Raw genomic sequence first — 14,451 nt, forward strand, 5'->3', positions numbered from 1 at the left:
TCTCTGGTCTGTGTAGCATTTACATTTGACCTTCATTCAACCGAACTGCGCCAGAGCTCTGCTCGTTTGGTGCAGACCAGGGCTCGGACCTTGACCAAACGCAGCAGAGTTCCTATAAGCAAGTGTTCTGGTGAAGTGATAGAGGATGGGTTGAGGTGTGTGTGTTATTGTTCAGGTATGGCTTCCTGGCCGTGTTTGCTGCCACCGACGGAGGAGTAACCAGAGTGTTCCCCAACAAGTGAGAGTCCTCATTTCTTCAAAGTCTTTGTGAAGTCGTCGTCTTCTCTTCATGTTTTTCTGTGTGCGCTCTCTAAATGTCAGAGCGGCAGAGAGCTGGGAAGAAGACCCCGAGCCGTTTAACGCCAGCTTTTACCGCCGCAGCCTGGACAACAAGGGCTACATCTTCAGAGCGCCTCATCGCACAGGTGAGTGACTGCATCAGCGGTGCAGCCGCACACCTGCTCACACTCTCCTTCATCGCTTCCTGCAGTCCGAGACGAGCTTCTCAACCCGGACAACGACACCATCGGCATCCTTGTCAGCACGGCGGTGGACATCACGGTGGGAGGGAAGACCATCAAACCAGCGGGTTGGTGGCCTTTTTTTTTCAGCGCAAACTTTTTTCAGTCGTTCTTGACCCAACGCCTGCGTGTTCCTGAGTAACTTTGCTTGGTGTTAGTTGTTGGAGTCAAACTGGACCTTGAAGCCTGGGTGGACAAGTTCAAGATTCTTGCCAGTAACCACACTGACAACCGCCAAGGCTCACACACGGTATTTAAGCACACACGCATAAATATGTGCACATATTCATATATTCACATGTACACACGTGCATATGCACAAACATATAAGCACATGTTGTGTAAATGAAACCAGAATACAATGATGTGCAAATTATTTTCAACTTATATTAAATTGAATAGACTGCAAAGACAAGATATTTAAAGTTCGAACTGAGAAACCTTTTTTTTTTTTTTTGCAAATAATCATTTACTTAAAATTTAAAGGGAGCAACACATTGCAAAAAAGTTGGCACAGGGGCATTTTTACCACTGTGTTACATGGCATTTCCTTTTAACAACACTCAGTAAACGTTTGAGAACTGAGGAGATCAATTTTTGAAGCTTTTCAGGTGGAATTCTTTCCCATTTTTGCTTAATGTACAGTTTAAGTTATTCACCAGTGCGGAGTCTCCGTTGTCGTATTTTAGGCTTCATAGTGCGCCACACATTTTAGATGGGAGACAGGTCTGGACTACAGGCAGGCCAGTCTAGTACCCACACTCTTTTAATATGAAGCCACGCTGTTGTAACACGTGGCTTGGCATTGTCTTGCTGAAATAAGCAGGGGCGTCTATGAAAAACACCTGGCTTGGACGGAAACATATTGCTCCAAAACCTGTATGTACCTTTCAACATTAATGGTGCCTTCACAGATGTGTAAGTTATCCATGCCTTGGGCACTAATGCACCCCCATACCATCACAGATGCTGGCTTTTGAACTTTGCGCTTCTAACAATGCTGATGTTTCTTTTCCTCTTTGGTCCGGAGGAAACGATGTCCACAGTTTCCAAAAACAATTGGAAATCTTTACTTGTCAGAACACTTTTCCACTTTTCCGTGTTTAGTTTTCGTACATTCACATACAGTGGGGGAAAAAAGTATTTAGTCAGCCACCGAGTGTGCAAGTTCTCCCACTTAAAATGGGATGCAACTCAGTATTCTTCTTCCTCCAAACATGACAAGTTGAGTTTATACCAAAATGGATACATGGATGATACAGCAGAGGATTGGGAGAATGTCATGTGGTCAGATGAAACCAAAATAGAACTTTTTGGTATAAACTCAACTCGTCGTGTTTGGAGGAAGAAGAATACTGAGTTGCATCCCAACAACACCAAACCCACTGTGAAGCATGGGGGTAGAAACATCATGCTTTGGGGCTGTTTTTCTGCTAAGGGGACAGGACGATTGTTCTGTGTTAAGGAAAGAATGAATGGGGCCATGTATCGTGAGATTTTGAGCCAAAACCTCCTTCCATCAGTGAGAGCTTTGAATGATTGACAAAATACTTATTTTCCACCATAATTTACAAATAAATTATTTAAAATTCCTACAATGTGAATTCCTGGATTTTTTTTCTTCGCATTCTGTCTCTCACAGTTGAAGTGTACCTATGATGAAAATGACAGACCTCTGTCATCATTTAAAGTGGGAGAACTTGCACAATCGGTGGCTGACTAAATACTTTTTTGCCCCACTGTATGTTTCCATTTTATTGAATGTATAGATTCCAACATTGTGAGTTTTGAAATGTACATGTGCAACAACACACACTATTATGTTGTGATAATAATTAATTCAGTTTCATTCACAAAAAAAACATACTGTACATACAGTTACTTTCTTCATGGTATTTAGTACACAAAAGTTACTTCATGAGGTACAAATGCAAACAAGTGAAACCAAAATATTAGAAACATCTGTCAGAATGATACACTAATCTTTGTAAAAACATCATATTCCTACATTTTGTACCTAAAGAAGTATTTTATGTTTTCTATTATCTAGGGATGGGAATCAAAAACCGGTTCTTGTTCTGTTCTTAATGTATCATTTGCCTTTTTGTCTAGCGGTTCTCTTAATGGTTCTTCCGGGTGGGGATGACGTCAGCAACAGTGCAACTTTGATTAATTCCAATGTTGCTATTTCATCAAGACGAGGACATACGAGCAATATGCTGAAAAATTTAAAAATACAACATGCAATGAATGTCGCGTTTTTGAACCGCACCAATCTCCTCCCAGGCAGCAGCAGTCATCGACGTGAATAGAACGAGTATTAATATCGCCGATAATGTTAGCGTTATTACCTGTTAAATTGAAATGAATGCCTTCTTATTTAGACAAGCCTGAGAAGGCATATTTTGACTCATTTCGAGGTGGGGAGTAACGGCTCCAGTTCACGTCTGCTGCTGGCTTTCACCGCGGCAGGGAGAAGTGCCACTTGGCCAGGAAAGACAAATGTCACCGAGAAGTGATTTGTGGTCTAAAGATTACAACAATTTGCCACATAGATGCTCCTTCGGGGGCACCACGGTGGTAGAGGGGTTAGTGTGTCTGCCTCACAATACAAAGGTCCTGGGTTTGATCCTGCGCTCGGGATCTTTCTGTCTGGAGTTTGCATGTTCTCCCCGTGAATGTGTGGGTTCCCTCCGGGTACTCCGGCTTCCTCCCACCTCCAAAAACATACACCTGGGGATAGGTTGATTGGCAACACTAAATTGGTCCTTGTGTTTGAATGTGAGTGTGAATGTTGTCTATCTATCTGTGTTGGCCCTGTGATGAGGTGGCGACTTGTCCAGGGTGTACCCCGCCTTCCGCCCGGTTGTAGCTGAGATAGGCTCCTGCGCCCCCCGCGACCCCGAAGGGAATAAGCAGTAGAAAATGGATGGATGCTCCTTCGGTAGGTGAATGTTCAATTGTAGTCAGAGAAACGTTGCATGTTTTCCTCCATTCACATTTTCTCTCAGTCGTCATATCATACAGGTAAAACTTATAAAATTAGAATATTGTGTAAAAGTCCATTTCTTGTCAGCATTTACTTCAAATGTAAAAATAATATGTGACATTAATGACGTATGTTAAGCCTCTATTTAATACAACTTTGATGATCATGGCTTACAGTTTACCACATTTTCTGAGATGTTCAATTCCAGGTTTTGTCAAGTTGGAAGCAATAAACATCAACATGATATCAAAAGAAGGTTTAAAATATCTCATGTTGCTTGTCATGAGCCCATGTCATTGTATAAGTTTCACCATGTAAATCTAAACAAACTTTTGCACAGTGTATTTTCAATAGGTATCGCTGACAAATATTCTTATAAGTTTTTAAAATGTTACGAAATGTAAGATCCACATCTTTTGTTTTGTTAAATACTAGAGAGTCTCTTTTTAATATGTATTTTCAAAAAAATAATTCTATGCTAAGTGACTCTTAAAGGCCTACTGAAACCCACTACTACCCACCAAGCAGTCTGATAGTTTATATATCAATGATGAAATGTTAACTGTGCAACACAGATAATATTTAGTTGACTAAATTGCAATTTTAAATTTCCAGCGAAGTATCCTGTTGAAAACGTCGCGGAATGATGACGCGTGCGCGTGACGTCACCGGTTGTAGCGGACATGTTCTTCCAGCCTGATCCAAGCTATAAGTAGTCTGCTTTAATCGCATAATTACACAGATTTCCGGACATCTGTGTTGCTGAATCTTTTTCAATTTGTTCAATTAATAGTGGAGACGACAAAGAAGAAAGATGTTGGTGGAAAGCAAAACAGACACAGCCAGTGTTTCTTTGTTTACATTCCCTAAAGATGACGGTGAAGCTTTAATATGGAACAGAGCGGTCAAGCGAACATGGTTCTTTACCACATGTCAACCGGCAGGTTCGGTGAGAAACTAATGGTATTAAGTCGGCTCTTACCGTGGACATGAGCGGAGCTTGCCTCCTCCTGCAGCTGTCAAAGAGGCAGCTGCGACTCTCTTGGCTCCTCCGTGACTTCCCTCAGAGACACTGGCGGTCACCACACCCCTCCAACTTTCAGGTATGACTCTATAATCCCACTAAAACACTAGTAACACAATAAGCAGATAAGGGATTTTCAAGAATTATCCTAGTAAATGTGTCTAATAACATCTGAATCGGTCCTACTGCCCTCGTCTCTTTTTTCCTTTTTTTTTTCTTCTAGTCCTTCACTCTCACTATCCTCATCCACAAATCTTTCATCCTCGCTCAAATTAATGGGGAAATCGTAGCTTTCTTGGTCCGAATCGCTCTAGCTGTTGGTGGCCATGATTGTAAACAATGTGCGGATGTGAGGAGCTCTACAACAAGTGACGTCACGCGCACATCGTCTGCTACTTCCGGTACAGGCAAGGCTTTTTTATTAGCGACCAAAAGTTGCAAAATTTATCTTGGATGTTCTCTACTAAATCCTTTCAGCAAAAACATGGCAATATCACAAAATGATCAAGTATGACACATAGAATGGACCTGCTATCCTCGTTCAAATAAGAAAATCTCATTTCAGTAGGCTTTTTAGACCTCACTGTTGGCTTTCTAAGGCCATGTTAGTTCTAAACCAGGGGTGTCAAACTCATTTTAGCTCAGGGGCGGGCCTGAGCTGGAGGAAAATGTATTCTCAAGTTTGCCGTAATGCTAAAATCATGGCATGATAATTTAAAAATAAAGACAACTAAAGCTTGTTTTCTTTGTTTTGCTTTGGCCAAAAATAGAACAAGCACTTTATGAAAACGTAAAAACCACAAATAATCCTCTGGACCAAACATTTCAAGTTTGGGAGGCATTACTTATGAACTACTTACCAGTCGAGGATGTCAACAAAGCCACATAAGCTAGTTAGCTCCCTCTGATCACGGCGCCACTATAAATAGTTTGTCCCAGTTAGCGCTAATAATAACCTACTCAGTAACCCAGTGGTTAGAGTGTCCGCCCGGAGATCGGTAGGTTGGGAGTTCAAACCCCGGCCGAGTCATACCAAAGACTATATAAAAATGGGACCCATCGCCTCCCTGCTTGGCACTCAGCATCAAGGGTTGGAATTGGGGGTTAAATCACCATAAATGATTCCCGGGCGTGGCACCGCTGCTGCTCACTGCTCCCATCACTTCCCAGGGTGTGATCAACTGGATGGGTGAAATGCAGAGGACAAATTTCACAACACCTAGTGTGTGTGTGTGTGTGTGTGTGTGTGTGTGACAATCATTGGTACTTTAACTTTGTTGAAAATCCTGAGGAAATTGGTGCAGTTTCAAAAACACAATGAGCTTAGACTTTGTCTCAGTGTAGCTACAAAGCCAGGATTTAACTTTAAGTCACAGTCTTACTGGGATTGAATCCAGTGCTAACTCAACTAATCGTAAAAAAAATGGAGGTAAAAACTATTTAAAAGGTTTAAGTTCACTTTTTTGTGTTTAACCAGAGATATTTTGGGGCAAAGAGGGTGCCAAATGACCATGTGTTGGAAACAGAAGACATGAAACGGCAGGTTTTAAGTTTCATGTGGGTCAAGGAGGAGGAGCCATAGTCACCCTTTGCTGTGTACCGCTTGCTTGGCCCCAGTATAAACCATTTGCTTGCCTAACAGAATTGCTATTGTGACATCCAGTGGACACATTTAGCACAGCAGTTTCTTATGTTAAAAAAAATAAATAAAAAAAACAGCAAATTTTTATACTTGGCAAACTCATCACGCGGGCCAGGAAAAACCTGTTCAGGGCCGTACGTTTTAAACCCCTGCCCTAAACTAAACAACATTGTTGCTAATCAGTCTTTTTCTTAATTTGTTTTTCCAAATAAGAAACGATAGGAGAACCGTTAAAGAACCAATTTGTTACGCAGAATCCAAAGTGGAATCGGAACCGGAAAAATCTTATCAATTCCCATCCCTACTGTTATTAGATGATTATAGTTATTAATAACTGCTCATGTGTGACAGTGTGGACCAAACAAGGGCTGTGAGATGGACTGTGAAGCCAACAGTGACGTGAGTGTTCCTCATCTTCACCAGAACTTCAACTTCTGCTCGTTAGCATATTTGAATTGTTTGCAGGACCTGCTGTGTTATTTGGTGGACGACGGAGGCTTCCTGATCATGTCCAACCAGAAGGACGACTGGAACAAGGTGCGGCTGACGTCCATCAAGGACACTTTTCATACCATCGTCCCCCCCGCTGATCTCACTGCATGTTGTCCACAGGTGGGCATGTTCTTCAGCGACGTGGACCCCTACTTGATGTTCGCGCTCTACAACAACTCCTTCTACAACCGCAGGCAGTCCTTTGACTACCAGTCAGTTTGTGAGCGTGTGCCCAACAGCGAGGCTGGAGCTGCACCACGAGGAGTCTTTGTGGTACCGACGTGCCCTTGAGCTAGATTTTGCGGAGAGCATGCAACCTGTTTTAATCTTCCATTCTTGCTTCCGCAGCCCACAATCGCAGATTTCGTCAACTTGGCTTGGTGGACGTCTGCAGCGGCTTGGTGAGGACTCAAGCCAACTAATATTAATATTAACATTATAGTATTCCGTTAACGGGATGATAAGTTGGTCATAATGCAGCTGCAATGACTAAAAATGAAATGATATTTGTGCTTCTGGTCCGCAGGTCATTTTTCCAACAGTTCATTTATGGACTGGCTTATCATGGCTGCTTTGTCAGAGGTAAAATACTATTTATGTTCATGTTACCTTTTTGTCTTTCCTTTTCAAGCCAACAAGGACTTTATTAGCATAGAGTTTGTTTGTTTGTAATAAGAGTTTTCTAGATCTTGTCTCCTGTTGTTTTCTTTTTTTGAATCTGCACTGAAGCTACTGCCATAGTAGTTATGGCAATTGTATGATTATCTCATTCCTTCTGTGGACAATTAAAGCAGATAGCATTCAAAAAAGTATGACCTATTAATGCTTGGCACTCAGCATCAAGGGTTGGAATTGGGGGTTAAATCACCATAAATGATTCCCGGGCGCGGCACCGCTGCTGCCCACTGCTTTCCTCACCTCCCAGGGGGTGATCAAGGGGATGGGTCAAATGCAGAGAACAAATTTCACCCCACCTAGTGTGTGTGTGTGTGTGTGTGTGTGTGTGTGTGTGTGTGTGTGTGTGTGTTATGGCAATGCTTACTTAATGGGGACATCGCTCTGTTTACACAGTCACCTTTAGGGGATCTCTGACGGTATGGGGACAAAAAAACAGGTCCCGAAAGAGATACCTTTTTTAATGATAGTTAGATCCATTTTGAGGATGCCTAGGTGATTTTTTTTTTTTTTTTTCCTTGGATTAACATTTTCATACAACATGATTATAAAACTTTATTACCTTAAAGTATGATTCACATTCAGAATTGTCCATCCTATATATGGTAGTTGGAGTTGCAGACAACTGCATTACTGCTAAATCAGTAATGTCACAGAAGATGCAAGATTTGCTTTAACATTTAAGTGGTGAAACTTCCTACAAGAGTGAAGTGAATTATATGTATATAGCGCTTTTTCTCTAGTGACTCAAAGTGCTTTACATAGTGAAACCCAATATCTAAGTTACATTTAAACCTGTGTGTGGGTGGTACTAGGAGCAGGTGGGTAAAGTGTCTTGCCCAAGGACACAACCGGAGCGACTGGGATGGCGGCAGCGGGGATCAAACCTGTAACCCTAAAGTTGCTGGCACGGCCACTCTACCAACCGAGAGGACAGCTGTAGTGCTGTATTCTGAGGATCATGTCATATTTCATTTGAATTTTTTTTTTCTTAATGGTCCTCAGTAGTCACGTACAAATTGGTGTGAATTATGCAAAATGATTTAAATTTGGTCCCCATGAACCTTATTAACTCTTTTTTCCTCCAGGGTCCCCAGTAAGAATGATCAGCACATTACTTCATCAATCCAGAGATTTAAATACGTGTATGAGCTAACTGGGCAGTGGACCATTTTACCTATGTTTTTTTATGCCTTCACAACCTGTAGAAAGGGTGGTCCCCACAAGTGATGATCAAAAACTTGGTCCCCATTCCAAATGTTAACCAGTGTGTGTGTGTGTGTGTGTGTGTGTGTGTGTGTGTGTGTGTGTGTGTGTGTGTGTGTGTGTGTGTTTGAGTGCAGATGAGGTGGATGCAGAAGGCATTGACTCCAAAGAGAGAAGTTGTGTGATGATCCAGACTCAGTATTTCCTAAGCAACCTCAGCAGTTCCTACAACATCCTACAAGACTGTGGCAACTGCTCCAGGTACACACACGCTTGATTCATAATATTATACACTAAGCATGTGCTGTAGACGTGGGAAAATTGATCGATTCTCGGCTACATCACCATGAAAATGTGGGCTATTCATGAATCGATGAACAAATATCCAGACATCGATTATTAGTAGGTTGAATAAAATAATGGTTCTAAAATCTAGCATTATTGCTACTGATTTTAAAAAGTAAGTTAAAATCATACTTGCCAACCCTCCCGATTTTCCCGGGAGACTCCTGAATTTCAGTGCCCCTCCTGAACATCTCTTAGGGCAGGGGTCGGCAACCTTTACCACTCAAAGAGCCATTTTGACCCGTTTCACAAAATAAAGTAAGCAATGGGAGCCACAAAACTCTTTTGAAATTTAAAATGAAATAACACTGCATACAGAGTGTTTTTTTGATTTGTGCTATGTATAAACCAGGGGTCTCAGACACGCGGCCCGCACCTTAATATGAAAATTTAATGATTGTGGGGCCCGCAAGTTTTATATGAATGCCGCTTGACAGCATTACATTGAGAGACTACCGAATGTCAGATCAACTATTCTCACGAATGTCTGCAGGATTTCCTTCGATCAACAATAACAAGAGCATCCTATGAAGGCGCTGCCTTTGACGACCCCTACAACACGTTCAATCAGCTTGCCAGACCAGTCACATGCCGTAAGAGGCTTCTGCAGACACACGCCAAAGATTGCAAGGCATACTTGTTTAACAGCCATACAGGTCACACTGAGAGTGCCCGTTTAAACAACTTTAACACTGTTACTAATATGCGCCACACTGTGAACCTACACCAAACACGAATGACAAACACATTTCGGGAGAACATCGGCACTGTAACATAACATAAACACAAAAGAACAAATACCCAGAATCCCATGCATCCCTAACATTCCGGGCCACGTTATACTTCCCCGCTTGCACCAAATTCCCCCACCCCTTCCGTGCGTTGGTTGAGGTGGGTGGGGTTTGGTTTGGTGCTAGTGGGGTGTAATGTAGCCCGGAAGAGTAGGGAGGCATGGGATTCTGGGTAATTGTTCTTTTGTGTTTATGTTGTGTTACAGTGCCGATTATCTCCCGAAGTGTGTTTGTCATTCTTGTTTGTTGTGGGTTCACAGTGTGGCGCATATTAGTAACAGTGTTAAAGTTGTTTATATTACAACCTTCAGTGTAACCTGTATGGCTGTTGACTAACAATGCATAGCAGTCACTTTCGTGTGGTAACAGAGGCTGATTATAAGATGTGATCAGTCTGCACGCAGATCGCGTGGTGTAAAAGCGGGCACGACAACATGTTGTAGAGAAAGTTAAAAGCATTGCCATCACTGCACACCCTCATTATTGAAGTCCGGATGAAAATTGAGAGAGGCACTAAAATCCGTAAACCTCCCGGAATAATCGTTGGGGTCGGCAATATAGCAGCTGAGCCACATCAGAGTGATCAAAGAGCCGCAAGCGGCTCCGGAGCCGCGGGTTGCCGACCCTTGTCTTAGTGCAACCATTCTCCCGAATTTCTCCCGATTTCGACCCGGACAATAATATTGGGGGCGTGCCTTAAAGGCACTGCCGTTAGCGTCCTCTACAACAGTGGTTCTCAAATGGGGTTACACATACCCCTGGGGGGTACTTGGGCTAATATGCCCAGGGGTACGTGAGATTTTAAATAAATATTCTAAAAATAGCAACAATTCAAAAATCCTTTATAAATATATTTATTGAATAATACACCAACAAAATATGAATGTAAGTTCATAAACTGTGAAAAGAAATGCAACAATGCAATATTCCGTGTTGACAGCTAGATTTTTTTGTGAACATGTTCCATAAATATTGATGTTAAATATTTCTTTTTTTGTGAAGAAATTATTAGAATTAATTTCATGAATCCAGATGGATCTCTATCACAATCCCCAAAGAGGGCACTTTAAGTTGATGATTACTTCTATGTGTAGAAATCACTTGTTTATTTTTCAACAAATTTTTTGTTATTTTTATATATTTTTTTCAAATAGTTCAAGAAAGACCACTACAAATGAGCAATATTTTGCACTGTTATACAATTTAATAAATCAGAAACTGATTACATAGTGCTGTATTTTACTTCTGTATCTCTTTTTTTCAACCAAAAATGCTTTGCTCTGATTAGAGGGTACTTGAATTAAAAAAAATGTTCACAGGGGGTACATCACTGAAAAAAGATTGAGAACCACTGCTCTACAACCTGTCGTCACGTCCGCTTTTCCCTCCGGGCGGCATAGCTCGGTTGGTAGAGCGGCCGTGCCAGCAACTTGAGGGTTGCAGGTTCGATTCCCGCTTCCGCCATCCTAGTCACTGCCGTTGTGTCCTTGGGCAAGACACTTTACCCACCTGCTCCCAGTGCCACCCACACTGGTTTAAATGTAACTTAAATATTGGGTTTCACTATGTAAAAGCGCTTTGAGTCACTAGAGAAAAGCGCTATATAAATATAATTCACTTCACTTCACTTCACAAACAGCGTGCCGGCCCAGTCACATAATATATGCGGCTTTTACACACATGTAAGTGAATGCAAAGCATACTTGATCAACAGCCATACAGGTCACATTGAGGGTGGCCGAATAAACAACTTTAACACTGTTACAAATATGCGCCACACTTTGAACCCCCACCAAACAAGAATGACAAATACATTTCGGGAGAACATCTGTACCGTAACACAACAGAACAAATACCCATAACCCCTTGCAGCACTAACTCTTCCGGGACCCTACAATTTACACCCCTGCTACCACCAACCCCCCCAATGATTCAAACTAACCATGGGAGAACCATTAGCGAACATTATTTTGACATGTTAGCTGGGTTCGCGTGCACACGACGGATAGAGGAGAGGATAAGCTATGATAGCCGCGGCGTTAAACTAGCTTGAATGTGAAGTAGCGAAACAAGAGAAGAAATAAATGCTTTGTACTTTTAATCAGAAGGCTAATAGGAATCTCTAAGTAAGCAGTTAAGAAGAGGAAATTAGCAAGTGCATTAATAGGTTATCAACTCATTCCAAATGACGGAGGTATTTCTGTACTGTATGGATATAATTATCTCTCCTAACCTATTAATCCACTTGCTAATTTCCTCTTCTTGAATTGATAGACAATTAATTTGTGAATGAATGATCTATGGCCCCCGGGATGATATTTGATTAGTATTAGAACCGGCCTGCAAGCTACAGCCGCCTGCTGCTGTTTGACATGCACCAATACTCCATCAGTGTTGGCGCTAGGAGTTTTCAGAAAAAGTGGCACCCTATCAAGTCATAACATTTTTTGGGGTACCACTTTTTTGTAACCATTTTGAAAACAAACGATAAATATATGCATTATCTCACATTCTATATCATGTTTTGTAAAAAGGTTGTCATAAACGTTACTTAATTCATTAAAAAAATATATACAAAAGAAAACACATTTTTATGCATATGTAAATGTATTTAGCTATAAACATTCTTTCACTTTCTTCTTTCCTTTATGGATTCAACCTTAACCGCTGCTGGATTTTTTTCAGCATTTTTTTATTGTAATATTTTCAGAATGTGTTCGTTCTATTTTTGGCCAAAGTAAGAAAAAGAAAACAATCTGAAGTTGTCTTTATTTTGAAGTTTTAATGCCATGATTTTACCCGGCTGGCCCAACTAGGAATAGATTTTCCTCCATGCGGCCCCTGAGCTAAAATGAGTTTGACACCCCTGATCTAGTGCTTATACCATCTAATACAGTGGTACTCAAATGGGGGTACTTGAGTGTATGCCAAGGTGTACGTGAGAATTTTTTTAAATATTCTAAAAATAAAAATTTTAAAAATCCTTTGTAAATATATTTATTTAATAATACTTCAACAAAATATGAATTTAAGTTCATAAACTGTAAAAAAATACAACAATGCAATATTCAAAGTTGACAGCTATATTTTTTTGTGGACATGTTCCATAAATATTGATGTTAAAGATTTCTTTTTTTGTGAAGAAATGTTTAGAATTAAGTTGATGAATCCAGATGGATCTCTATTACAATCCCCAAAGAGGGCACTTTGAGATGATGATTACTTCTATGTGTAGAAATCTTTATTTATAATTTAATCACTTATTATTTTTCAACAAGTTTTTAGTTATTTATATATCTTTTTTCCAAATAGTTCAAGAAAGAACCCTACAAATGAGCAATATTTTGCACTCTTATACAATTTAATAAATCAGAAACTGATGAAATAGTGCTGCATTTTCCTTCTTTATCTCTTTTTTTCAACCAGAAATGCTTTGCTCTGATTAGGGGGTACTTGAATTAAAAAAAAAAATTCACAGGGGCTATATCACTGAAAGAATGTTGAGAACCACTGGATTACCTTTACATACATCAACAGAAACCAGAATAGTCTACAACGAGTCACTTGCAAAAATTACAACATAATACTCAAGTTACCATCAATATGGGAATTCAAACAGTTTAACTCTGACTTCGGTTTTAGTGTTTAATAAACGTTAAATTTGTTGGTGATGTTTACCATTTGGACGTCTCTCGCTCCAATAGGTGGCACCATTGTGATCTTGTGGCCTTTGGTTTTATCGATTACCTCAGTGGTAAAATATTTTGCACTGTTATACAATTTAATATATCAGAAAGTGATGACATAGTGCTGTATTTTACTTATTTATCTCCTTTTTTCAACCAAAAATGCTTTGCTCTGATTAGGGGGTACTTGAATTAAAAAAATGTTCACAGGGGGTACATCACTGACAAAACGTTGAGAACCACTGATCTAATAGATAGAAACTATTGCTCGGCTTTCTTGCATTTTTACCGAATTTTTAATCTTAAAAATGGCAAATGCGCCCTGAACCCCCAAAAGAGCCTCCTTGAACCCCAGCTGATATTTTCTATTACTTTTTTACCCTCACTGGGATCCCTGTATTATGTAGCTATGTAGTAAAAAGTGTATGGCGATGTTGTGTAGTGGTAAGTGTGTTGTATAGTAACAAATGTATGATATAGTTGTGTAATAAAAAGTGTATAATGTAGTTGTGTAGTTAAAAATTTTATAATGTTGTGTCTAAAACCATATGATGTAGTTGTGTAATATTAAGTGTATAATGCAGTCGTGTAGTAGGAAGTGTATGATGTAGTGAAAGCATATGATGTAGTTGTGTAGTAAAAAGTGTGTTGTTTGCAGGTTGATTCACGCCAAGAAGCTCAACAACACCAACTTGTTGTTTGTCGTGGCTGAGAAGATGCCGTGTAACACTTGTGAGGTGGACAAGTTGTCCCAGGAGGAAGAAGAGTGTATCCTCTCATGTCATGTCACTGACACAAACATACACACACACACTGAGACACACAGAAACAAGCCTGTGTTGTTGTTCTTTGATTGTTGCTTTCCAGTCAAGGAGGAGAACCCATGTGAAGACACAAGTGTGGCTCGTTACAGAAAAGGACCTCCCACCTGCTTTGACAACAACATCGCTGTAAGATTTACCATCATTTCATTCACACATGCTCAGACACCACCGCAATGTAGCCCGCCTGACACCTGGGCTACCTTAAGAAGGCGCAAGTAACAAACAGTAAACAACTGTTTCTTCAAAAACATCATTC

The 14,451-nt window shown here is 40.5% G+C and overlaps 1 protein-coding gene across 3 annotated transcripts in view; it reads left to right on the forward strand.

The window, feature by feature from the left end:
- The window catches only part of cacna2d2a (calcium channel, voltage-dependent, alpha 2/delta subunit 2a), a 553,278-nt gene that overhangs the window by 529,866 nt on the left and 8,961 nt on the right, over positions 1 to 14,451 (forward strand). For all 3 annotated transcript variants that reach the window (XM_061874585.1, XM_061874586.1, XM_061874587.1), the window contains 12 exons: positions 176 to 238; positions 322 to 425; positions 491 to 589; positions 680 to 771; positions 6,528 to 6,575; positions 6,642 to 6,713; positions 6,789 to 6,941; positions 7,017 to 7,069; positions 7,195 to 7,250; positions 8,687 to 8,810; positions 14,030 to 14,139; positions 14,239 to 14,321. In XM_061874585.1, the coding sequence (XP_061730569.1) occupies positions 176 to 238; positions 322 to 425; positions 491 to 589; positions 680 to 771; positions 6,528 to 6,575; positions 6,642 to 6,713; positions 6,789 to 6,941; positions 7,017 to 7,069; positions 7,195 to 7,250; positions 8,687 to 8,810; positions 14,030 to 14,139; positions 14,239 to 14,321 (1,057 nt within the window). The remainder of the gene's footprint in view (positions 1 to 175; positions 239 to 321; positions 426 to 490; positions 590 to 679; positions 772 to 6,527; positions 6,576 to 6,641; positions 6,714 to 6,788; positions 6,942 to 7,016; positions 7,070 to 7,194; positions 7,251 to 8,686; positions 8,811 to 14,029; positions 14,140 to 14,238; positions 14,322 to 14,451) is intronic.

This window comes from Nerophis ophidion, linkage group LG16, assembly GCF_033978795.1.
Source record: "Nerophis ophidion isolate RoL-2023_Sa linkage group LG16, RoL_Noph_v1.0, whole genome shotgun sequence".
NCBI lineage: Eukaryota > Metazoa > Chordata > Actinopteri > Syngnathiformes > Syngnathidae > Nerophis > Nerophis ophidion.